The sequence below is a fragment of the Falco biarmicus genome, chromosome Z, assembly GCF_023638135.1.
Source record: "Falco biarmicus isolate bFalBia1 chromosome Z, bFalBia1.pri, whole genome shotgun sequence".
Lineage (NCBI taxonomy): Eukaryota > Metazoa > Chordata > Aves > Falconiformes > Falconidae > Falco > Falco biarmicus.
The window spans coordinates 69,597,918-69,624,165 of NC_079311.1; the positions used below are offsets into that span (position 1 = coordinate 69,597,918).

Consider the following 26,248-nt stretch of genomic DNA (forward strand, 5'->3'; position numbering starts at 1 on the left):
GAACATCCACTAAGTGAAAAGAGTTCACATTTAGGACCAAAGGTGAAACGTTGTCTGGTTCAATAGTGATAACCAGAGGCATATAATAGGTATATACGTTAAAGAATAAGCTTTGTTTTCTTGAAAGATGGGCATATTAAAAAGTGATGCCAGTATATGATGATGGGTTTTTTAAAACCTCAGGATCCTGAGACCAGCGATTGAGAATCTCAGCTTCCCTTTTCATACAGATGTAAGCTTTTCCTTCTCTCCCTGGCAAGGTAAAGTCTGACCAGAGGTCACAATCTAGGCTTTGAAAGTGGACCTGAAATAACACAAGAATACTGAATATTTCCAATATAGTTAGTAGCTAATATTTGATCTTTAAAGGATTGGTAATACTGCTTAAATCTAGTTTTGACAATTGTATACACAAGGGAAGTCTTCCAACTTTTTTGAAGACTCATCAAAATCTCCTACATTTGCTCTCATTTCAGTAGCAGAGTATAGATTTGTTAGTTTGCTAGTCTTCACTGTCAGTAAGGTTGCCTAGGAACAGTTTTCATATGAGCCTAATTAATTTTAACTGTGTCACCTTTAGTGTCTGCCCAAATTTTTCTCTCACCAAAAGCCTGTCCAATTCACACCTTGGGGAAGTCACAAATACTTTACACCCTACACACACCCCATGCCCCCCCTCCACCTTAATAATCAAAAATGGTAAAAATGTAATAAAACAAATAGGAACAGAACTTCTAAAGGCACCATTTTACAATACAATTGGATTTTTTAAAAATACAAGACAGTGCTATTCTGAGTTTTTTAATAATGTTTCATACCTACTTTCGTATTTTTCCATCCCCTCATGAGTGATTGGAACAGAGTTTGACCCAGCATCACACCAGCCTTTGACTTTGGCTGTGGAAGGAACCAGGTGGTGAGGCCAGCACAGGCCAGCCTGTTCAGGGAGACAAAATAAAAGCATAACCAGCAGATCAGCTGACGTGTATTCTGGGCACCCCAGATATCAGTTATCTGCCTCATCCTAAAAGCAAATTGTGATCTGGAGTTTGCATAAGTGGAGCAAGACTCTGGACTGAAATTGAACAAAAATAGGTGAATTAAATTGTGCTGCGGACATGTGAATTCAATCATTTGCAGTTAATGTGATAATATTAGAAAAATGCATTACATGGTGGCTCCTTCATTTAGTTCCTGTTGGTGTGGAAGGTTTTAAAAAGATTGTTACCACATCATGTATAAATTATGCACGAAAATATATTATTCTGAAAAAACACTTATTTTAAATAGCCTCGACAGTTCAATAATATTGTCACATTGGAGGCTTAACTTTGTTGGATTAAATTTAGAATTTCACCTGCAGCTTTTCTGCAGGAGCCTGTTCCTTGCGGAGGCAGCCACAGGGCACAGTGTGGCGGGGTGAGATGCACCTGTAGCTACAGGTGTCCTGCTAGGTGTAGCTGCAGCCTTGGTCCCGTTACGGACACCTTGCGCTGTTTGTTCGTGTCGGGAAGCAACTACCAGAGAATATTGCCTTCTTGGAAATGTCGTTTCCAAGCTTCCGAGGTTCCCGGGGACGGAGGGACGGAACCGGCCGCTAGCGCAGGGCAGGCGCACGCTGCTTGGATGCTGAAGCCGATCCCGGGGGGGGGGGGGGGCGGAATGCCGACGTACCGGTTCTGCGTACGCGAGGCGAACAGCGCGGCCCGAAGCGCGGGCGAGGGCCTCCAGCCGGGGCAGCCGAGCGGGCCGTGGGGCGGGGGCAGCCCCCTGGGCGCCCCGGGCTTCCCCGGCGCGTCGCGCTGCCCGCCCCCGGCGGCGCCCGGCGCCGCGGTTGCTATGGCGACGGGCGTGGCCAAGCCGCGAGAGGGTGCCGTCAGTGGCGCCGGGCCGCGACCATCGCGGCGGTGCCCGTGGGGGTGAAACTGAAAGTGAAGAGATCGGGCCGCGGGGAGGCGGGACCGAGCTGCCGCGCTGCGCCTGGCCCCCTGCCTAGCCCTGCGCCGGTCGCCAGCTCCCTCCCATGAGCGCTTGAGCTGCCCCGGCCTGAGCATGTCGGAGAGTTTCGACCGAGCTCCAGGTGCCGGCCGGGGCCGGGGAAGCGCCGCTCCCCTCAGCGGCGCGGCCCGCCTCGAGGGCAGCGGCGCCCACAGCTCGGGCTCGGCTGAGGAGCAGCAGCAGCAAACGGGCGGCCTCTTCCCGCAGCAGGAACCATTGCGGCCTCCGAAGACGGCGCCGCTGGGCACCAGAATCACAGGTACGGGCCGCCGCGCAGCGGCCCCCTCCCCGCTAATCCGGAGGCCCCCAGTGCCGGAGGTGGCGGGTAGCAGCCCCCTGAACCCCGCCGCGCTCCGCTCTGCTCCTGCTTCGCTTGTCGCTCCGGCTCCCCTGCCCTCCCTTCGCCGTCCCATTGAGGCCGGAGCCGTGGGGCTTCCTCCTCGCCTCCTTCCGGCCGGGCGGCGGGGACGCGGCCTTTCTCCCACCCCCCGCAGGCGCAGAGAGGTGGCGGCGGCGTGAGGGCCCGCCCGGCCCCTGGTCGCTGCGCGGGGGGCGCCGGGCCTCGGCAGCGCGGCGTGTCCGAGCCGCGGGCCTGTCCCCAGGCAGCGGTGTGCGGTGTGGCAGCCGCTCGCAGCGCCTCCCTGCTCATTCCCCCCGTTCTGTGCCCGCACATCGGTGTGTGCGTTTTATCCGTCCGTTAATCTGACCGTAGATGGCCTCAACCTTCTCGCTGAAGAACTCCAGCCTACAGGTTTGCCAAAAAGTAAACCCAACCGAACAGTAACACAAAGCATTGTTTGTCAGTTAGCGTTCAGGTACGTATCAGATTCTGTTTTCCGTAGACTCAGGAGCTGCTAATCTATAGAGGTACATTTGGAAAATGTGGATAATACGGTTTTAAAAAAACTATTTCATTGGATTTTTTGGCAAATGATGTACAAGAATGATGTTTCTTTGAAGATTATGTTAAAGATTAGTGATGTCTTCCATTCGTCAACCCTCAGAGTCTTGCATTTGTGTCTGAAATCTGAGAAAAACCCACAAGATGAGCAAGCGTACCATAAGCAGACATACTAGTTTAGTTTCTCAGGTTAGCTCTTTCAGAAAACATGTTTTCATGGGAGGGGAGAGAGCTCTTTTTTTCTTTTTATCCTTCCTCTCCCTAGGTTTTTTGTCACCTTCACATAACCCTTATGTTTACTTTATGTCGCATTGAAAGACATCTGGAGATTGCTAAAGTGAAAACTTCATATTTAAGAAAAACAGCAAAAGCAGTATACTCAAACTTGAAAGCATATTTGTAGTAAAAGTATATTTAAAGTCCCAAAAAAATTACATGTTCTGTGTGTACTCTGTGTGAATACATACTAGTTTAGTGATTTCTGAGAGAAGCTGTTAACAAAAACTTTTCAGAACATCTGCAACAAACGGGAATTCCATCTGGATCACAAGATAAAGTTTCAGTTCTTGATTCTGGACGAGAAATGGCTGAACCTCAGGTGGCTGTGGCTCCTGTGGTAACGTCAAAGTTGTCTGTTAAAGCACCTGAATTTTATCCATCAGGATACAACCAGAACTTCCATCAGAACTTCACAGTGAGTGTTTATCTTCTCTTCTTAGTATATGCCAATTTACTTCTATTCAAATTAACAGTGTTTTCTTGAGATCTTTTATATCAGATAACTTGAATGCTGCATTTACTGAAGATATTCCAGAAAATCTGATCATAACCCCCCAGAGTCACAGTCAGAATGTTAAGTGATAATGAGTGAATATTACAGTGTACATGAGAGCTTTTATCATGGGATATTTTGCAAAAGCTTGCTGTACATAACCATGTTCCTTGTTGATTACACCCAATATCACAGTAAGCTGTCTTTTTGGTGACTGAGATTTTAGGCAGAACTATGATGCCTCTATCACCAAGACTGCAATTTAAGTAAAGGCTTGGCTGCACTTCTATGCAGATTTCACAGGTTTTTGAAGGAAGTGTGGGAGAAAGCTTGAACTTTAGTTTTTCTGAGCCTAAAGTTTACCTTTCCTAAACTTACCGTGCCATAGATATGATTGGCCATGACTGCCTAATTCAGTGTACAGTCACGTGTCTTGTAATTCCTTCAGTGATATCGTATCCCCAGAGGGCAAAAAAAATAGGTTAGGCTCATTCCTAGCAGTTACCTACCCACATACATTGTAAGGAATTTTGCAGCCAGACTAAAGGTGCTCGCAGATCAATATTGTAGGTGCATCATGTATAAAAAGTTGATACGTCTTACTGTCTACGCCATTTTCTTCCGTGTTACTGCTTTAGTAGTTCTACTCCAGGGAGGTTCTATGTGAATTCTTGGAATATTCTTCTGTTACACAGCCAAACTCTGTTACTATATATAAACAGATGGGAACTATTACTTTTACAAGTGCAATCAAGTGATCAATTATACTGAAGCAAGTGAATTTTGAATAACTTACAGAAAAACAGTTGATTTGAATGCTAAATACAGTGGTTTCGTGTTTTAAAAGTCTTTTCCTCAGCAGTAAAATTGATGTTATCTAAACGTTACCAGCTTTGCCAGCTTACTGAATAGAATTACTGTCCTCGGTAATACAAACCCATAGCCAAACAACTGTTAACAAAATGCCAACACAAACATGCTTCAGTGACGGACAGTCAGGGGAAAAATAACTACTTTGCCCCCGTACTTGTTACATGTTTTCTGTAAATAAAGGATTTCAGCGCATAAAGGCCAAAATCCCCACCATTGGGAATGGCGTACATAATGCATACTTGAAAAGTTGTGAGGCCAGCAATGTTGCTTTTCAGCTGTTTTGCAAAAACACACAAGTATGTAGGAGTTCCTGGTTGCTATGTTGTGGGAATATGCTATATGTGACTCATCTACTGGTAGAAATAAGTCTTAAAATGCTAGCAACACCTAGAACATTTATTTGGAAGTATGTTGCAGGGACCTTAATCTAATCAGAATATTCTAGGCACAGAATAGTGGTGTTTCAGACTTCTGTTCTTCATTATTATGATGTTTTGGAATTTTTACTCTAGTGACTGAATTAAATTCATAAATTGGGCCCAGCTGCAATAAAAATAAATTTATCACTTTACTGTTACACACATTTTGACAACTTTTAAAATTTGAATCAAAGTTTTGAGAAACTTCTATTTTTATGACCTAAAATTAATACTTTTTAGCTTTCATTTAGAATGTTTCCTGGAATTTATCAATCTGAAAACTCCCATTTCTTTTATGAACTACACTGTAGTTTTGCTGTTCAGCATTTATTGTTTTAGAAATAATGCTGATTTCTTGTTTAATCACACATTACTGTAATTACTATGTGTGTCCATACAACATTTGATTATTCCAGAATTACAGAATGGTTGGCGTTGGAAGGGACCTCTGGAGATCATCTAGTCCAACGCCCTGCTAAAGCAGGTTCCCCTACAGCAGGTTGCGTCCAGGCAGGTTTTGAATGTCTCCAGAGAAGGAGACTCCACACGCTCTCTGGGCAGCCTGTTCCAGGGCTGCGTGACCCTCAAAGTAAAGAAGTTCCTCCTCATATTCAGATGGACTTCCTTGTGTTGCAGTTTGTGCCCACTGCCCGTTGTCCTGTCACGTGGTGCTACTGAAAAGAGCCTTGCCCCATCCTCTTGACACTTGCCGTTGAGATATTTGTGCATTGACAAGATTGCCTCTCAGTCTTTTCTTCTCCAGGCTAAACAGGCCCAGCTCTCTCAGCCTTTCCTTAAAAGGGAAATGCTCCAATCTCCTTATCATCTTAAGTGTAGTCTTCTGCTGAACCCTCTCCAGTAGTTCCCTGCCTCTCTTGAACTGGGGAGCCCAGAACTGGACACAGCACTCCAGGTGCAGCCTCACCAGGGCAGAGTAGGAGGGGAGGATAACGCCCCTCGACCTGCTGGCCACGCTCCTCCTCCTAATGCCCCCCAGGATCCCACTGGCCTTCTTGGCCACCAGGGCACACTGCTGGCTCATGGGCACCAGGGAGCCCTAGTGGACAGCAAGTTCGTTCCCCACAAAGCTGCCTTCCAGCAGCTGCCTTCCAGCTGCCTTCCAGCCTGTTCTGGCACGTGGGGTTATTCCTTCCTAGGTGCCGGACCCTACACTTGCCTTTGTTGAACTTCATTAAGTTCCTCTCTGTCCAACTTGCCAGCCTGTCCAGGTCTCACTGAATGGCAGCACAGCTTTCTGGTGTATCCTGGCTGGAGAGTTTCCAAGCAGGTTGTTCGGAGAGATGCTAGTTCAGCTGTGTGTGATTAAGCTGCAGTTGTTGCACAATGATGTCATAGTTCTGTGGAACAAAATAAGTTTATTGTACAGAACTTTTACTGAGCAATTTGAAATTGCCTAGTACATTTGATTTCCTTCAGTGAAACAGAATATTTAGCAAGTTACACATAGGCCTGTTAGCCTTTATTCTTTGGCTTTATAAGCTCCAAACCATTAGAATTGTAGAATATTTTAGGCTGGAAAGGACCTCTGAAGCTCCTCCACTTCAGTCCCCAAGTCAAAGCAAAACCAACTTGGGTCAAGTTGTTGAAGGTTTTACCCTTATAAGTAATAACAATTTGCCACCATTTCCATAAACTCGTGGGGTTTTTTTCCTATTTCTGATGGGCAACATTAAGTAACTTTATCTTCAGTATTGTTCACTGAGCAAATACTTTAGCTAATTAAACATCCTAGGAAATATTTCTATTTTTCCTTTTGTTATACTGATATGTCCCCCGTTAGCTTAAGTTGTGTACCTATTGAAGGCTTTTGAAAAAAATTTTTTTCCTAACATGTTCTTTACAGGTTGTGAAATTAATGTCAATACTTGATTTTCAGAAATGTGTATCTGCCTTTCTCCACAGCGCATATCGAGATAAAAATCTTTCACAGATCCATGTTGCCTCACAGTAGAGACTGAGGCATTTTGAAAACAGCAAACACCCTGTCATTGAGGGAGGGGTGGTGGGGAGAGGGAGAATTTAATTATAAACCTTATCAATGTATTTATGTCTGCTAAATAAAGAAACTTTTACCATTTTTAGCTAAATTTTTCATTACAGTAGGTGTATTGTAAACCTTTTTCTTGTAAGTAGTACCTCAGTTGAGGATTCTGATATTCTGTATGTTACAGTTACATCTTGAATTGTTAATTATAAGTAATTTCTTTAGCAGTCTCTCCTACAGCTCCTGCTTGCACTTTTGACATCTATATGAGATGCATTTCAACAACCTTCTGTGTAGCGTGACACTGTTGTACTGTGTTACTACTTGTGGTGGGTTCACCTTGGCTAGACATCAGCTGCCCACCAAGCCACTCATCACTCTGCTCCTTAGAACAGTGGGGGAGAAATTAAGATGGAAAAAAAAAAAACCCTTGTGGGTCAAGATAAAGGCAGTTTAATGAGAACAATAGCAAAAATCACACACATGGAAGCAAAGGAAAACAAAAGATGTTACTCCCTACTTCCCATCATCAGGCAGTGTTTAGCCACTTCCTGGGAACTGGGGCTCCAATATGCATAGCAGTTCCTCTGGAAGACAAAGGTCATAAATAATAAGTGCCCCCCTTCCTGCTCCTGTCTCTTAGCTTTTATATCTGAGCAGATGTCATATGGTATGGAATATCCCTTTGGTCACTTTGGGTCAGCTGTCACAGCTATATTCCCTCCCAAGATCTTGCCCACCCCCAGCCTACTGGGGCGGGGGGGGGGCATGACAGCGGGTGGGGAAGGGAAGGTTGGAGAGACAGGCTTGATGATGTGTGAGCACTGCTTAGCAGTAGTCAAAACTGGTGTTTTACTACCACCCTTTTGGCTGCCAGTACAAGCACAGCACTATGATGGATGCCGTGGGGCTTGGCCAGGGCCAGTACATTACTGGTGACATCACAAAGTATGCTGCTTCCTTTGCTGTTCCTCTCACACACTAGCATTGTAATCATCCAGCACGTTATTGACTTGTGTTGTTACACATGTTCATTTCTGAGTGGACAAAATTAGCAGGCTTCTGTTCTGTCAGCGGGAGCATAAACATCAATAAAGTGATATTATGCTACCTTATCCTTTCTCTAGGGGACAGGTGTGTTTGCTGTCTGTTTTTTAACCTCAGCAGCTGGAAATAATGCAGTACCATTTGAATAGTTTCATGTCACACCTTGTAATATTTCATCCATTGCTAAGAGATGCGAATTCGCTTGAAAACTTGAAAAGATCAGTTTTCCTGGCTACACTTTCTACATGGGAACACTGTATTTATCTTCTGTAATCTCTCCCTCTTCTGCATATTGTAGAACGCTATAACTCTGTGTAAACCCAAATAGTTTGTTTCAAATTTTCAGATTTTCCTTCTACAGTTCATATAGCTGTAGCACAGCTTATGTGCACATAGCCTCAGCTTGTTCTTGACAGATACACTTTGTTTGTTAGTTAATCTTGCACCCAACTTTGCAGACTGATTTATTTTTAATCTGTCTTTTGATGTGTTTTGCTGGGAGACCCAAATATCTATAAAAACACTAGTTTTTAAGATGATAGGACTGCTGGAGCTTTCAGATGCATTGAGGCCTATGCTCTCTAAAAATGATGACGTGAACTGTGTAATAAGATCACTGTCAAGCATGCAGAGACTCAAGACTTAAGCACTGTATGGTTACTTCTGGAGCTAGTAAGTGTAACAATATTATTTTAGATTCTTTTAAATATTTGGTATATTCTTTCACTGCTATAGGATTCTTCCTTTGAAGATAGATACGATGGCTATCTGACTTTGGCAGAATATGTACAAGACTTCCTAAACCATCTCACTGAGCAACCAGGTTGTTTTGAAACTGAAATTGAGCAGTTTGCCGGAACACTGAATGGCTGGGTCACTGCAGATGAAGCTTTACAAGAACTTGTTGAACTCATCTATCAGCAGGTAGCCTGTATATTCTGTCTTAAAAACATGGATATTATACCTCTGTTACCTGGTATCCAAGATATGCATACCAGTATTATCTGTTACATAGTCGTATCTACACAGTATTTTGATGGTTTGAATTTTTCCTTTTAAACAGAAACATACAGGGAAAGATTTTGTTCAATAAATTGAAATGGTAGCTCAAGTAGGACACCTGGACGGTTGATAAATTTCCCTGGTTTACTCTGTTTCCTTTGTGTGTTTGGATCTCCTGGGTCACGTACTAGAGTTGAAATTACAGCACTTGAAGGAATTATATTTGACTTGCTGTATTTGTGTAGGAAAGATTGAAGAAACTTGAGCAATGAGTTGTACATTTTTATTCTACCCTGCAAAAATTTTTTTCATAATACTATGAGACCTTTAATTCCTTGGTATTTAAAATAAATATATATATATATATATATACCTACTGTACACATCACCCTTTGGAAATGCTCCTTTATTTGACAGGCTTTCTTCATTTGGAATGTACCTATTTCACAATAGCATAATTGGAGAAAAGGAAAGCTCATCTAATGGTAACTGCGTCCAAACCCATTGATGGATGTGGAAATGAGGACACAGACCTTGAGCTGAACTTTGTACTAATTGGGGGAGCCATTGAAAAGAACAGCTTAATACATGTTGCTTAGCAAATGAGCTGCTGTCACTGTCTTTTGGTCTTGCTGCAAAGGGTGAAGTCAGGCTTGTGCTTGCTATGTTTAACATCAAGTGTCTCTCACTTTCCTGGGTTGGTTGCTTTCAGATTCTACCTTGAAGAGTGCAAATTCTTACTCACCTTTTAAGTGCAGGTACTTGCAGAATATTGTAATCTGGGGGATGTAGAATCTGCATGGCTGGTTAGTCGTTGTACAGAACTGTGGAGTCTCAGGTTTCTTATTATACAGAATTGATGCACATTCAATTCAGGATGATTTAGTTAGATGTTAAGATTACCTGTGCTATGTTTGGTGACATCATTTTCCCGTAATTTATTTGAACACATGGATGATAGTTAAAAAAGAGCATATTCTCTCTTACCTTTATTGGAGGAAAAAAAGAGGAATTTATCCCATTTTAACTTCTTACATGTTAAATACATTGACTCTAATGTAAGTCTTAATGTTGCTTCTTCCTCTCTCCCTCTATTTAAAAACAAGTACAGTGTTAGGGTTGGCTGTGCCTTCCTTAACTGAGAAGCATTCAATGTTATCAGTCTGAAATTACGTGAAAAATAGAACAGCACAAAACATCTGTGCTAGTATCCAAAAGCATCTGATTCTAGTTTTGTTGTATGTCAGGATAGGATAGTGTTCCAGTGTCAACTATGCTTATTTTTGTTCTCTCTTGAGCAGAGGCTCAAGTATTTGTGTTTCTTGGCTTACCAAAAAACAGTTAAAATTGCTGAAGTACATTTATAAGCATTTGCGTCAGTGATACTAATTTAGCCCAAATGAGCAGATTTACAGTTGTTAGGTTTGTGAAGGAAAAAGACTAAAATAAAGGAAACCCAAGTCCTGTACAGTCTTTCCTTCATCTGCGTGTCAATTATCTTCACCTATCTAAAAGTATTAATTACATAATTCCCCGTTGTTCCCAATCCATTTATGTCTCTGGACGGAGTGAAGTTCCAGTTCTCTTGTTTTCCAAAAGTTGAACTTTTGAACTGACTTCATAGTTTAAGAATCTTTACAGTTGTGTAGTTAATACAGTGGATTGTGTTAAAGCAACTAAAATTTCTCAATATATGAATTGGTAGATTAGCCTTCATGCTTAGATTGTGACTTTTTTGAGTCAGAGATAGACTGAATTTATCAGCAACAGTAATTCAGGGAAGATGATACTGTGTTTTAATGACTAGTTATTAAGATGATATAAGGTGGGGGTTTTTGTCTCTGTGTGCTATGCCAGGTCATAATACCTAAAATTTAATTGTTTCAGTATTTGATGCAACAACAAATACAGACTAACTAATGAGGAAGATGATGTTTTAAACCCAAATGAGGCTTGGAGAACTGAGTGTGGGTGTGTGGTTTTTGTTAGGAAAGAGAAGTGTAGTTTAAGTGATGTATTTTGCACAGAAAAGAGGGCACCTCTTCTGGTCCAAATAACTGATTGAACCAAAGCACCAAAAAAGCTCATTAGCTATTTCACATGTCTCTTACTGGAAACGAAATTCTATTAGACTATGCTAATTACTTAATTTGTTGTATATTCCTATTTTTTTTTTCCAGCAACTTTATGCATATAGTACAGTTACAGTGAGTGCATCTTTTTATTTGCCTGTAGAATGTAACTAGCTGTAATGCACTGACGTGCTAATGGAAAGATGCTTTTTTTGAACATGTTAGAAGCAGAAGCATGCAAGCACATCTATGACACTAATAGATAATCAAGATGTAAAAGGAATGTTCAAAGATGATAAAGCCGAAGGAGAAGTTTAATGAATTCTTGGTGTCCATGTTTTCTTTTTGGCAGAGCTGATGGATTTATTTACACCAGAACCTATTTTCACTGAAGCTGTATCTGAGAAAAAATCTCAAATTCAGGTGGTGTTGAAAGGAAATTCAAAACAAGAGAACAGTAATAAATTGCCAAAATAAGGGCATGTTCTGTGTTAAGTGCCATGAGAGGTTGAATGTAGATGCTGTTGAGTTCCCAATTACTTCAAAATTTCAAGGGGTGGAAGAAGGTATCAGGATTAAAGCAAAATATTTTCAGTCTGTAACTTCCATTGTGGAATTTCATTGCTACCACCTGTTTTTCGATGACAGAAGTGTAAAAGTTCAACAGAAACAGGACTTGCTTTGGAAAAAAGGATCCGTCAAGAGCTATTAACTGTCATGATACAGTTTTAATGTCTGAACGAGGAGTTTGCTATTCTGCAGATTGCTACAGCATGTACAGGAGAAAATACTTATCTTTAGTTGTGTTCTTGCACTCCTTCCCTGTGCACTCACTATTGCCAAGCACAGATTCTAGGTTAAAGAGCTCTTAGACTGAATTAAGGCAACTTTTTTTAATGTTGTTTTAATGTACTCATCACTCTTTGAAAAAGTATCTTAGTGTCCACTGTTGATTTTTTTGTATGAACAGTTTGTAAGTGACTTTAAAACACTCTCTGGTTGTAGGTCAAAACAGAGGAGTCTTGAGGATACGTGGCATAATGACAGTTGTTTTCTTAGAGCCTCAAAACCACAACAGTATAATGAATTTCTGAGTGCTGATATGCATACAGCAAAGTGTTGATGACATACAAAAATTAACATGAAAAATAGTAATTATTAATCTTCTGCTCTTCAGTTTTCTAATCAACTGTTATCACAGTTTCCAAAAAAGCTTGTAAAGGTATTTCCTGACAGCCCAATCATGAGTTTTATGAATAATGTATTTTTTCACATTTCTTTTGGAAGGCCACATCTGTCCCAAACTTTTCCTACATGGGAGCACGGTTGTGTAACTATCTGTCTCACCATCTAACCATTAGTCCACAAAGTGGGAACTTCCGACAGTTGTTGCTTCAAAGGTCAGTAGCAGCACGTAATTTTAAACCTATTACTTCCTCAGGTTACGTCTTCCTATTTTGTATGTAACTGTCAACGTTGTGTGCAAAGAGGTATATATTTAATACAGAAGTTTAGATTGAGGGTTAATAAGCACAGGTATGTACTGGATATTGAATATATGTATTCTAAAATATTTTAATATTTTTAAACATGCAAATAGGTCTCTTCAGAGTACTGTAGGCTCTTTTGAACTGAGTATCTTAGACTGATCCCAAATTACAGGGTAAATTTGAAAGCTAGTCAACTTTAAAAGTGTACTAAATGCATATGTACTGTCCCTGTCCTTTGACTCTTGCCAAGACTTTCTTCATTGTGTTTTTTCTTTAATTACTTTTCCAGCTGCAGTTGCAGTGTAAGGTTCATTCATTGATCGGCTAACTGATTTTGTGTCTATGAAGTAGATGCTAAAATCCAGAAGGATTAATTTCTTCGATTTTCAGTTACTACAGAGTTCTGGTAGCGTACGGTTTAATAATGGTTAGACTTTGTAATTAACAAAAATGCAAGGTTTTTTAAATGGATATATTTCCTTTAAAATCTTAACAGCATGACATTTGAAAGAGTAGTACACTTTAACACTTCAGAATTCTTTAGAAATTAACCTTTTTTTCTTTAAGGACTTCTGGCTTTCTAAGTCGTAGGCTTGCTGCCTATTTTAAAGGTTTCACTCTAGTCCACCTATACTTAGGAGCAAAAGCGTGATAAACTTTTGACAGCAGTGTGCTCCGATGATCTTTTCTCAGGAGTGTTACTGTATGGAGAAGCTGGGAATACTTTTTTTTCCCTTCTCCCAAAGCAGATGAGCCCTTTTGCCTTCAAAATTAGCACTTTCATCTGCTGATTTTTTTTTAACTGTGTTTGTTACTGAACTTGAAGGAAATCCCTGTTAGTGTTGGATTATCTGGTTCCTGTTTTTTAAAGCGAACCCAACAGGTAACATTCATTTTAGCACTCTGAAGCCATGAATTTAAAGTTGCTTATGTTTTTATTGCTAATATTGATGGAACTAGAGGGGGGCGTTGGGGAATGAACAACCTAACAATATGCCCTCAGAGAGCTCCTCTTCTATTTCTCAGCCTGAGTTTCTACCTTAAATTCTGTATTTCAGCTTCTTAGCTTTTTCAGTTTCTGTAGTGTTTCTTAATCCATTACATAATCATTGAGGATACATTAGAATTTGTCTGTTTTCCATTTATCTCTTTTTTTTTTTTTTTTTCTGTTTTTGAACAGCTATGTAAACTTGTATATTTTTGGTACAGTTGTTGAATCCTACTAGAAAAATTACCTCACTGCTATGTTATCTTAATTGTCTCTATTTGTGTTTATATCTAAATTATAGAACCATAAGACTTACAGAATGGTTTGGGTTGGCAGGGACCTTAAAGATCATCTTGTTCCAACCCCCCTGCCATGGGCAGGGACACCTTCCACCAGCCCAGGTTGCTCAAAGCCCCATCCAGCCCGGCATTGGACACTGCCAGGGATGGGGCATCCATAGCTTCTCTGGGCAGCCTGTGCCAGTGTCTCACCACCTCCACAATAAAGAATTTCTTCCTGATACCTAATCTAAATTTACCCTCTTTAAACTGGTTTTAAACTGGTTTAAAAAACATTACCCCCTCATCCTATCACTACACTTTCTGGTGAAGAATGCTTCTCCATCTTTCCTGTAGGCCCTCTCCAAGTACTGGAAGACCACTGTAAGGTCTCTCTGCAGCCTTCTCTTCTCCAGGATGAACTACCCCAACTCTCTCTGCTCACAGGAAAGGTTCTCCAGCCCTCTGATCATCTTTGTGACCCTCCTCTGGACCTCCAGCAGGTCCATGTCCTCCTTATGTTGGGGGCTTCCAGAGCTGGATGCAGTACCCCAGGTGGGGTCACATGAGAGCTGAGCAGAGGGGGAGGATCACTGCCCTTGACCTGCTGGCCACGCTTCTTTTGATGCAGCCCAGGATATGGTTGAGTTTATGGGCTGTAAGCGCATGCTTTAGGTCATATCAAGCTTCTTGTCAACCAACACCTCCCAAGTCCTTCTCCTCAAGGCTGCTCTCAGTCCATTCTCTGCCCAGCCTAGTATTGATGCTGGGGGTTGCCCCAGTGCATGTGCAGGACCTTGCACTTGGCCTTGTTGAACTTTCTGAGGTTCACATGGTCCCACCCCAAGCCTATCAGGGTCCCTGTAGATGGCATCCCTTCCCTCTAGCGAATCAACTGCACCACTCAGCCTAGTGTCATGAATTACACATCACTGCCACTTAAAATGGTGACATAGAGAATTTAACAAACAAGTGTAAAGGCATCTAAGACAATGTGGGCAACACCCTGAAAAGGGGAAAATGTCTTTCAGAGTGTATCTCTTTTATATTTCTGTGGATATTTGGCTGTCTGTGTTAGATTTCCTAGTCCCATATTCTAGTATATATGCTGTGTAACTGTCTTTACAGTTTGCTCTATTTAATTTTGCTGTCCCAAGTATCTCAGTGCTTGAAAGCCTAATCATGTAACCATACATATTCATCTAAAAGGACACAAATCCACAGTGTCCTTGTGAAGTCCTCTCTTTTCCTTCACAAATCATACTTCCCAGCATTCAGCATTTAGCAGTTTTAATGCAGTTCGTAAGTTGAGTATTGTGTTGAATAAGTATCATGTTACATGTGTTGCAATGTCTACAGATATGATTTTGTTTTAATGTTTACAGGTGTCGAACAGAGTATGAAAACAGAGATGAAGCTACCAAAGGGGATGAGACTACTCGAAAACAATTTCATGCCTTTGTGCTGTTCTTGGCTGAACTTTACCTTAATCTAGAGGTAAGAAGAAAGTTGCATGTCAGGTAGTTTTTAATTAATTTTTTGTTGTGTTTAGGTAAACCCTGAAATGGAATATAATATGAGGTGTTTTTCTGAAGGGAGACAGGAATACAGTAAAAGAACTTAGAACAGTTTCATTGTAATGCATATCCAAGAAACAGATAAGCAAAAAAAGGACAAGGCCTTAGAAGAGAAGTATATAAAGGGAGTGGGGAGTGGTGTGTGCGTGGGTGTGTGTAAGAATTCATTAAAAAAACAACCATAAACCACCTTTGCAATGAAGCTTTTGATACCTTCTTTAACTGGCAAAACCACCAAGATGACTGTGCTTAAGCAACATAGGAAATACTACAATCTAGCAGAAGCAGAAGCAGGATCAATAACCATGTAATTCTGTATTCAGCCACTTATAGGAACTATTAGCAAACCCTTTTTATTAAATCCTCAAGGGTTTGCTAATAGTTCCTATTAATGATTGAGCAATTAAAATCAAAATGAGCAATTAAAAATGCAGACCTTTAAAGATATTTCTTCTAAAGGCCAAGTCCTTGGCTTATGCACGAAGCATGAAATCTTGTAACGAGATTGCTTTTTTTGTATCTGTGATATGTACAAAAAAGTGTATGTACACTTAAAACTTGCTTGACTTTTATACCTGTGAGTTCAGTAACTACACTACCTGTGCTGTAATGTACTTAAAAATACATTTTTGATTGATAATTTCAATGGTTTGATTTAAGCAGACATTATAAAAATGTTCTGCTGGCATGACGATAGAAAATAATTCTCTGATTCGTCCATTTCTGATCATAAGTGGGCCTTGAAATCTACTTTTCACTTGCTAGAAGTAAAAAGGAAGATTTGCTATGGGTTTGGGGGAGAGGGAGTTGTCCAGTTCTCTGGAGTATACCATTTTTTTAAAAAAACATTTTCTATAATTTTTAAATACATAGTGTCTTCTGGAAGTAAGCCACTACAGTTTTAGGGAGTGCCTAAAGTAGTATGGGAAAGAGCATAGGATTTGGGCAATTTCAGATTTTGTGGACAATGCCAGGCATTTGGTAGCTTTTCTTAACAATTTATTAGCAAAGAAACAGAATGCTAGACATGCGTTGTTATGTATATTTCGGAATTGGAAGGATGTTAATCTGAAGTCTGTGTTCTGAAAATAGCTATTGTATTTGGTATGTTCTTCCAACTGAAGAGCTCAAATAAGTTTATCACAAACCAAATCATACAGCATTCAAGAGAGAAAATAGAACAATTAATTTCTAAAATTTAAGTCTTTAAAATGTTTTTTATATATGTATTTTGCAGATTAAAGGAACAAAGGGACAGGTAACACGAGCAGAAATTCTTCAAGAAGGCCTTCGGGAATTACTAAATGCGCTTTTCTCTAACCCTGTGGACAGTAACTTGATATGTGCAGTGAAACTCCTGAAGGTGAAACAGTAGTTCTTAAAAAAATCATCAAGTTTTTTAAACTTCCTACGTTGGGAGCAGTGGGGGAAACGGCAAATGGGAACTCTTTACATGGTTTTATGCATTACATCAGTAGCAAAGCAAGCTGTACTTCCCCGCCAGTTAGTACCATTATGAAACTGAGCCAACAAAAAAGTACATACTGCTGTGAAAGTAAAATGCAAGGCTAATTATGTACATAAAAGAGCAATAGAACTGAAGCAAGGCACAAAGGAGTAAGCAGTCTATTCAGGGCTCCTTTTGCTGCTTCTGCTACGGGAGAAAAATTAACACAACTTGAATGAATTTTGGGGGTTAGGGTATGTTCTCTGTTCTGAATGACACTTAGCAGTTAGGGTCTACTACTTTTTGTAGCAGAAGGTTGTTGATATCAGTGACTTCATCCTGTATTGTCTGCATCATTACTGCTGTAGAAATATGTATGTCTCTTTCATGATAAAAACAAACCTCTGCTCTTAGGTTTTACTTTCTCTTAAAAAAATTGTTAGACCCTATACAGGGAGAAACTTTTATCTTCACTAGCCATGGTTATACTCATATTTGGGAAAACACAGTTTATTTTAGAAATGAAGGGTTTTTAAAAGCTAAACAGTATTTTTCTGGAGGTTTATTTCTGGTTTTTTGTGGTTGGTAGGTTTGTTTTTCCTCACTCTACCCTCTTCCTGCCACTCCACTATTTTTCAGTCTTTTTTGTTGTGACCCAGAAGGAGTTGTGTAGGACAACCTTCTTCCCCTTAGGACCAGCGACCAACTAGTTTTATGATTTATTAACACAAAATACAAGACATGGTCAGATACAATAACTCAGTGGTGGTTATTTTAACTGGATAAGCAAGTCCTGTGCCACACGTTGTAACTTAGATCTGGTCACTATTCAATACAAAGAACAAGAGGAGAGGAGAAAAGAGAGAGAGTGAAAGAGAAAGAAGAGATATCACTACCTGTGGTTCCAGCAGCATCCCACTAGATCTTTTCACTCTGGGTGTTTTCATGGTGGGGCTCCCACCCAAGCTTTTTGTTGATTTGGGTTATACTCTCTAGAGGATGCCTCCTTATTTATATACAAAGTGAGGTATGGTCTGTGCAAGCTCACCATGTGAGCTGTGGTAGCAGGGGGTCCTCATTGGTGGTCGTGAGGGGTCTAGGGCACCCTTGCTGTGCACATCAGCAATTGCGCTATGTTACCACAGAAGTTTCTTCAGTTCCTCTCTAGTCTGTGCAGAACAGCTTTGCACCACCTCCACTTGAATTTGTGTACTAAGCAACATTTAAGGCAATTATCAATATAACAGTTCCTTACACTGTTCTTTTTTGAATTTAATTCCAATTCTGGCAGCTTCTTTTGATATGGTAAATAGAGGATATGGAAGAGAGATTTTACATCTTCTGACTTAAATCCTTATTGAAGTTTGGATATTTATGAAGGTTGCTTCACAGCAAGTGTGAGGGTGTTCAACAAGTCCACTCACAGCTGTGGTTAATCCTTATATTGGCAGTCTTCTCTGAAGCAAGGCCCACTGAAGGACCTTTCAGAAAGACAGTACACAGATCAGGAATCTTTCCAGTGCTGCTATTTTTTATTATTTTCCCCAAAGAAGGTGGAGATCTCACTGTTTCTGTGGATATTCTTGGAATATTTATTTGGCTTCACAGCATCCATTCTAAAATAAAAGACAGTGAATAAATAATTATATGACATGTTGCTAAATCTAAAAGGTGTTACAGAACAGATACTTATTTTTTTCCAATGCAAGTGTTTTCTGATGCCTTACAGTATATACAAATGTTTGAGTGTATCTGTAGCAAGATTGGGCAACCTGATAAACCCTCATTGCTGGCTGGGGTTAGACCACACTACTACTGAAGCAATAAATGTCTCCGGTTGTCTTTTCCATTTAATATAGTGGTAGATAAAGATTTTTCACCTGTTTGCTTTGCAGTATGTTTACTCTTAATTAAACTTTCTTGGTGCTATTATCTAAGTATCTAGGATCAAGCTAGGACCACAGTAGAAAACTGGGAATACCAACAAGATGCTTGCTTTTATCTTTGCATTTTGTTCCTTTGTATGGTCAGGTGCCATTCCAGGCATTGTGGATCATGTAATGTTTATGCTGAGTAGATCAGGAATTGCAATTAACTTTGATCATAGTGTGTCATGGTTTAACCTCAGCCAGCAACTAAGTACCATGCAGCCACTCACTCACTGTCCCCTGGTGGGAAAGGGGAGAGAATCAGGAGAAGTGAGAAGGTTGAGATAAAGTTTAATAGGTAAAGCAAAAGCCACGCATGCAAGCAAAGCAACACAGGGAATTCATTCACCACTTCCCATCAGCAGGCAGGTGTTCAGCCATCTCCAGGGAAGCAGGGCTCCATCACACGTAATGGTGACTTAGGAAGATGAATGCCATCACTCCAAACATCCCCCTCTTCCTTCCTCCCCCAGCTTTATATGCTGAGCATGATGCTCTGTGGTATGGAATATCCCTTTGGCTGGTTCAGGTCAGCTGTCCCAGCTTTGTCCCCTCCCACTCTCTTATTCCCCTTCAGCCTTCTCTGGCAGGGCCAGAAAAAGTGAAAGTCCTTGACTTGGTATAAATTGATACAAATATGTATTACTTAGCAACAACTAAAAGCATTGATATATTACCAATTTTTCTCACGCTAAATCCAAAACACAGCACCGCACCAGCTGCTAAGAAGAAAATTAAGTTAATCCCAGCCAAAACCAGGACATAGGGTCAAAATATTTTTTTCCAATTTGACTCCTACTGTGCAATTATTGGGCAATGAAGCACTTACTCTTAACATAAAATGTGTTCATCCACAGCAGTTCTAGAGCTCTCTTAGCAGCAGCTTCAGTCTCACAGATTTTTTGTATTAAAATTCAGGCTGGCTTGGTCAGATAATTCTTGGCTCCTCATATATACACCCAGATGAAATTCTCTGGCACATGTGATGTCAGCTAAGTTGACTGAAGGGTTTCTAAAGTTTATTAAACCACTTGTAACTGTGAGGTGAGCTGGTGGCATAACCTGCAAAAATAGGTTCCCCTTTTTGAAGCATGTACTTTAATCAAGTAACATCTGACATGTCATTGAAGAGTTGTTTTAAAATCTTATTTCACTGAAAGGAGAGAAGTGGCTGTAAACTTCTAGGTAAAATAAACATTGGACACAGAGCTACCATACTGTTCATAGTCTTATTTACAAGGTCTGTTAATCTGTGGGGCAAAAAGATGTAGCCAATTGGGAGCTTCAGCCCTCAGGCAGTCACACACTGTATCTGAACATTATGGATTGTTACAGAATCTCTTCTGTTGATAGTTTATTAAATTTTGTAGTTTTCTTCTTAAAAAACCCAAACTTTATCCTTTTGTCTGTCTTTAGTTGACAGGCTCAGTTTTAGAAGATGCCTGGAAAGAAAAAGGAAAGAATGATATGGAGGAAATGATTCAGAGAATTGAAAATGTTGTGTTGGATGCAAACTGTAGCAGGTGAGAAGATAAATTTATGTGCAGTGTTTTGTTTTTATATTACAGAGAACACTATAAAATCTGCAAGAATCATGAACACGTTAAAAACTTTTATTTATGAAAAGTAAGATGATGTTTCGGTCACTTTCTATGTTAAAAAAAGGGTATTTTTCAGTTGAGGGGGTTTGGGGGCTTTTTGTTTTTTTTTTTTATTTTTTAATAGAGTTGCAAGTTCCACTCTTAATGATTTATTTTATTTTTTTTTAACCTTCTAGGTCTTGAAAACTTCCATAAGTGCTTTAGGCTCTAAGAGCAAGTATATATACAAGAGACAATAGTGTTGAAATCTCATAGTTTATACTTTTATATCTGAATTTAACAGTATTAAATCGATACAAACAGTATTAAATATATGCAAATTACTATACATGTAAAGGCAAAATGGAATATGCTTTGTGTTTTTTTTTCTGGAGAGCATGTCTTTTTGGCAGGTTCTTCATGCAGTCTGGAAAAAAATGAGTGGTTAGTTGATGTATTGTGCTTCTTTTTGCAAAGAACTGCATGCATGAGGTTACCTGATTTTGCTGTGCTTTATCCTCAGCTTCTTGCAGACTTAATAAAAACCTATAGAGGGTTCAGATACTGTGACCTGATCTCTTGCCACATGGAGGGAGGCCAACAGGTAGCTCATAGCATCTGTGGGTTGTAATTTGAGTTTCCCCCAGTGAGGATGAGGAAGATTTTGCTTCAGGAACAAGAGAAAATTGATAGCACAGGCAAAGGCTTCAAAGACACAGAAGCACAAACTACAACTGAAGATTTTATTTGTATTTTTATTCCTTAATGAGACTCTTCTCAATGGACTCGCTCAAAAGAAGAACGCAATTTCTCTTATATTAGGGATGAAATAGGTGGTAGTACCTAATGTGTGAGAGACATTACTTCTCACTATTGACTGGAAAATTTCAGTGTGATTAAGAGGGCTGAAGTTAGGAGCATAAATTAGATGATTAAAATGAATTGGAAGATCATCCCCTTGTTTTTCCCAGTCCTATGCTTTTATCAGAAAAGGATTTGTTCCTTAACCTGTGCTCAGGCTTGGTATCTTGATAAAAACTATAACAATTCCTGCTTCATATGGGCTCCTTATTTTACCACAGAGGAAGTGAGAGGGTGACTGTCTCATAATTGACACATAAAGCATCTAGACTTGCAGGGGGGGGAAAAAAACAAACTCAAAATTACCTAGACACTGGACCAAATACAGTCTTCTAGAGCTTGGGAGGGGGAGGGTGGGTATTTAATTATCTAGTATTTGCAAGATAAGGGATGCCCAGTTTACTGCTTAGCACAAAATATTCTAACTTTTTCAGTGCTTCTTTTTATTTCAGAGATGTGAAACATATGCTTCTGAAACTAGTAGAACTGCGATCGAGTAACTGGGGTAGAGTTCATGGAACTTCTCCACTTACAGAAGCTACCCCTGAAAATGACCCAAACTATTTTATGGTAAGGATGTACAGACACTTAAGATTCCTTAATTTAATGCAAATTTAATTTGGTTCATAGACAAACATGTTGCTGAAAACTACAAACAGCTGTCTCTTCTGAATTCATATAACTTTCTGTATAACTTTATTCTTAGAATGAGCCAACATTTTACACATCTGATGGTGTTCCTTTCACTGCAGCAGATCCAGGTATGTCACAAGCTTAGTATACCTGTCTTCTCAGTCTTCTTTAAAAAGTTTTAGTTAAGTACATAAAAAGTTGTTCTTCACATGTCTGAAATTCATACAACTTAAAAGACAAAATTGTATCTGAATTCTTGGCTTTGTATAACACATGCCTTATTCTGTATTAAAAGAAGGTAAATTAAATGGAGAATACATATTTGAGTTATTATAGTTCAGAACTTGTGCCATAATCCTCAGCACTTGGTCTCTCCAGAAAGTCGGGTATCTTCAAGTCTTCTTTTGTTTTATCACTTGTTAGTAGCAAAAGGGTTTGTTTCTTCCTTGGTTTCTTTTGTTTTCTGTAAACTGAGTACAATGTGGTATAGCATCATTTGAGGTAAAGACATCTGTGATTACCTTTACAGTTCTTTGGGAGCTTAGGTATCATTCTTAGAAGTCAGCTGACGTCCTGAGAAAACACTAGCAGAACTTTTTTCTAGAATATGTTTCATGACATTTATGTTTCGTTAAACAGGCTGTTTTCAAACTGTATAGATGTATGGTAATATAGCGGGCTACTCTCACATATTATTTAGTCTCACTTTTACTTTGCCAGATTATCAAGAAAAATACCAAGAGCTGCTTGAAAGAGAAGATTTGTTTCCAGATTATGAAGAAAATGGAACAGATCTATCGGGACCTGGAGATCCGTATGTTTTCTTTTTGAGTTACAGGGTTTTTTAATAGAAGTTATTTTTGCTGCAGGGTTAGGAATCCAATCCTGACAAAAATGAAACTAAATACAATTACTGTTTAGCTCTACAGTGGAAGTTATGCATTTGTTTGGGAATAAGTTGGTTTGTAATCAGACAGGTTTTAACAAATCTTATATTTATTCACTGGAGTAGGGTAATTAAATTTCAGATATTTATGCACATGTATGAACATACTCTCTTCTGCATTTTTTTTTTAATTTACAAGCAAAATGAAGCACCAGACCTTCAAGTGTTGGTAGCGAGGCAACCTAAATTCATTTGTCTGATGCACATACACATCCCAGCTACAGCTGATTACAAAATTTTCATTTTTTCAAAGGGAGGAGGTTGTTTCTCTCCTTAGGATAAGTAGTGTTCCCTCAATTAAATGGCTATTCCTTATTCCTGTAGAACTAGAAAAGCAATCTAATGGCAAAGGGGGAAGGAATGGATGGGACTGTAGTCAGACTTTCTGACACTGGTTTATGAGAATTCGGTAGGAAACCAGTAAAAGAAGTACGGTCTGAAATAAATTGCTGTGAGCTTTGTACTCATCTGGTTGAAGGAGGAGGACTTTCAGATCATGATTTGATACCTAAGAACATTTTCAGTGTTCAGGTGTTAAATGTGTGGTAAGAGTTCTGACCTGGATCAGTATTTTTGTAAGTAAATTAGAAAACTTTTAGATTGCACCTAGCTGAGGGGCATGGCAAGAACTTTGGAAGACTAGACATGTCATTAGAAATCAACAAGCTCATATGGAGGGGAAAAAAAGAGCCATGTGAACCTCTGTGCTTAGAAGATTAAATTAAATGCAAAATGGAGACAGAAGGTTACGAAACACAGCAAATCTGAAGAGTGACATGTGGAAGACCATTAGTCAACCTTCATGCAAGGTGGCTGTGGACCCTTCTTTTGTTGAAGGTTTAAGAAGAGCTTAGCCAAATATATGCTGATCCTCTGTCAGCTATTTCTCATGACCAAGATCAGGGAGAAGGTTCTGTGTTGACTCCCTTCTCAACACTACACTTCTACAAGAAAGAACAAATAAATATGTATGGGTCCCTTCCAACTCAAGATACTCCACGATTCTGAGATTCAATGCACAATGCTGAAGAAAAAAATGCTTTCCTTGTATGTTTCTATGACGCTTACTGTAATTTTTGTGTGAAACATACTATTTATGACCTCTCTACAGATAAAATACGCTCATTCCCTAGTCTGGAACTAAGGCATGCAGAAGATGATAAACTGAGCACCTGAAATTAATGCACACTTTTTGCATCAGTAGCTGCTGACTCTTTTCTTTAAGGCTGTTCAGAATTATATACACTTACCATGTCCATTGTTTTAATTTATGTTGACGAACACTCCAGCTGAACCTAGAGAAAACAAGGAATACTCAAGTTATGTCCCCGTAACTGGGGAGAAAGAAAGTTGAAGTGATGCTCATCACTTCCCAGCTTTATTTTGAAACTCTGCAATAGTCTCCACTCTGTGCAATACTTACTATCATTAATGGGATCCAGTCTTTTCTGTGACCTAAGACAGGTCTTTTCTGAAAGGCTGGTTACCATAGAATAGAACATAATGTAATGCAGATGCAATAGGGAGGGGAATGAAGGTTGCCTTCCTTCATGTATCAACAAACAGGAATGTATGTTTTCTACATAAATACATCTTTTGACTAGTGTGCAGCCAAGATGGTTGATGCAGCACCGGAACTAGGAAGTTGACCAACCAAGAATTATGTTAATATGACGCTAATTACGGTTTTTGCAAATAGATCAGTACAGATGCATTATTAAATTTTGGGAAGCTTTTATTGTCTTAGCTTGGATTGTCTTAGCACATTTTCTATCATCTCAGGAATTACTTCTGTCTTTAAAACTCTGAACAGCATAAGATGATGTAAATTGGTGACAAAAAACTGTAGCTATTTCTATCTATTCTGCTTTGAGGTTTCCATTTGTTTTCCTAGTGCCCATGATTTTTTTTCCTCTTCATCCCCATTAAGAAAAAGTTACAGTTAACTGCTGTTTGTAAAGCTCTGTGTTATTCTTGACATCTACATAAATGTTTCTGAAAACCTGTATGTAAACTTAACATCTTTGGTGATTTTTTTTTTAAGGTATTTCGATGACATTGATGATGAGATGGATCCAGAAATTGAAGAAGCATATGAAAAATTCTGTCTAGAATCAGAACATAAGAGAAGACAGTGAGATGTTACACATTAATGTTAGTTTATTAAGCCAGTTCAGGTATGGTTAGAACACAAGGGGACACAAAACATTTGTACCAAAATAAGGAACTTAAGTTTCTCTAAGTACTGAAGTTACACAATTTCCATTTTGTTTTAACAGAATCTGCCAAAAATTGTAAACTTACACCTGGTAACTTAAAATGTTGTGTATATATCATAGTTTATTTTATGTACAGCTATATGAGCAATGTTTTGGCTGAAATAAAAATAATTTTTAAATTACCATAACTGACATGAAAATTTAATGTGGAACTGTCCCATAAAATTTCCCTTGAGGGAGAGGGGGGAAGAATAGCTTGATCTAAATTTAATTGCTTGTTTGCTTGGTTTAGTATATATTGGGATTTACTTATCCTTTTCACCATATACAAAATATCAGGTATTTAATTATTTTTTTTCCCCCTAAGGAGACTATGATACAAATACGGATATTTTTTTTCTGTAGATCACAATCATGAGAAGTGGTTTGTGAAGATTTTGTTTTGTGGGGGTTTTCTTGTTTTGTTTATTCTCTTTTTCTTCCTATTCCAAAACCCATATGGGTGAGGTCTGGATCTTTTTTTTTTTTTTTTGTGGAATAATGTGTTATATGTTGCTATGTGAAAAGCAAGCAGTATTTTATAAGTCGGGTGCTTTCAAGATCTTTGGTTCAGATAAGCTTATTTTAAACTTTTACAAGCAAAAACCTATAAATTCTTGTTTTTAAGACTATATGCATACAGTTGTTTTAACCCATGCTTCTCAAAGAGTATGTGTAGTGCCCTGTATTTTTTTTTCTTTGTAATGTATTTAACATGTCTAACCATCCAGCAACCTGTGTAACTTTCTCCGTTCTTCTAATTCTGTGTAGTTTGGTTTGATTTTGTAGTTGGAGTAAATTCATATATTTCATAAATGTTAACTTTCTGAAGCCAGCTGCTCTTTTTTGACTCCATATAATCGTGTTAGTTTTCCTAGGATACTCCATTTTGTTGCCAAAACTCAGTTGTACTGTTTCCTGTTATGTTACTGGTTAGACTGAGTAGAATCCCTTACCAAAACCAAAGGGAAATATTTCCCAAAAGTTAGCTACTATAAAGAACACATGTTGTAAATATGCATGTAAATAATTCTGTTAATATTTCACTGTTACTTGTTTGGTTAAATAACTTCTGCATCTGCTAATGGAGTGAGCACTGACTGTTTTCTGGGTGTTTATTTAACATACTTACATAGTTTGGAGTTTTGAAAAATAAAATTTAACTAGCTTTGT

The 26,248-nt window shown here is 39.3% G+C and overlaps 1 protein-coding gene across 3 annotated transcripts; it reads left to right on the forward strand.

Moving 5' to 3' along the window:
• The first annotated feature begins 1,917 nt into the window (after positions 1 to 1,917).
• On the forward strand, positions 1,918 to 26,248 carry PAIP1 (poly(A) binding protein interacting protein 1). Of its 3 annotated transcripts, none has more exons than XM_056325131.1 (11): positions 1,918 to 2,257; positions 3,412 to 3,593; positions 8,751 to 8,939; positions 12,377 to 12,489; positions 15,231 to 15,342; positions 16,660 to 16,785; positions 20,214 to 20,320; positions 21,691 to 21,808; positions 21,945 to 21,999; positions 22,592 to 22,685; positions 24,862 to 26,248. In XM_056325131.1, the coding sequence occupies exons 1-11, from the start codon at positions 2,053 to 2,055 to the stop codon at positions 24,953 to 24,955; spliced, it is 1,395 nt and encodes a 464-aa protein (XP_056181106.1). In that variant the 5' UTR covers positions 1,918 to 2,052; the 3' UTR covers positions 24,956 to 26,248. The 3 variants fall into 3 exon arrangements, with proteins under 3 accessions (XP_056181106.1, XP_056181107.1, XP_056181108.1); XM_056325132.1 differs by lacking the exon at positions 1,918 to 2,257 and adding an exon at positions 2,294 to 2,813; XM_056325133.1 differs by lacking the exon at positions 1,918 to 2,257 and adding an exon at positions 2,294 to 2,749.

What these genes read in the sequence shown, in the direction of transcription:
- PAIP1 (XM_056325131.1), top strand. Translation starts at nt 2,053, where the DNA reads ATGTCGGAGAGTTTCGACCGAGCTCCAGGTGCCGGCCGGGGCCGGGGA. An exon ending in ACTTCCATCAGAACTTCACA is followed by an intron (nt 3,594 to 8,750) that starts GTGAGTGTTTAT and finishes TCACTGCTATAG; the next exon opens with GATTCTTCCTTTGAAGATAG. An exon ending in CTATCGGGACCTGGAGATCC is followed by an intron (nt 22,686 to 24,861) that starts GTATGTTTTCTT and finishes TTTTTTTTTAAG; the next exon opens with GTATTTCGATGACATTGATG.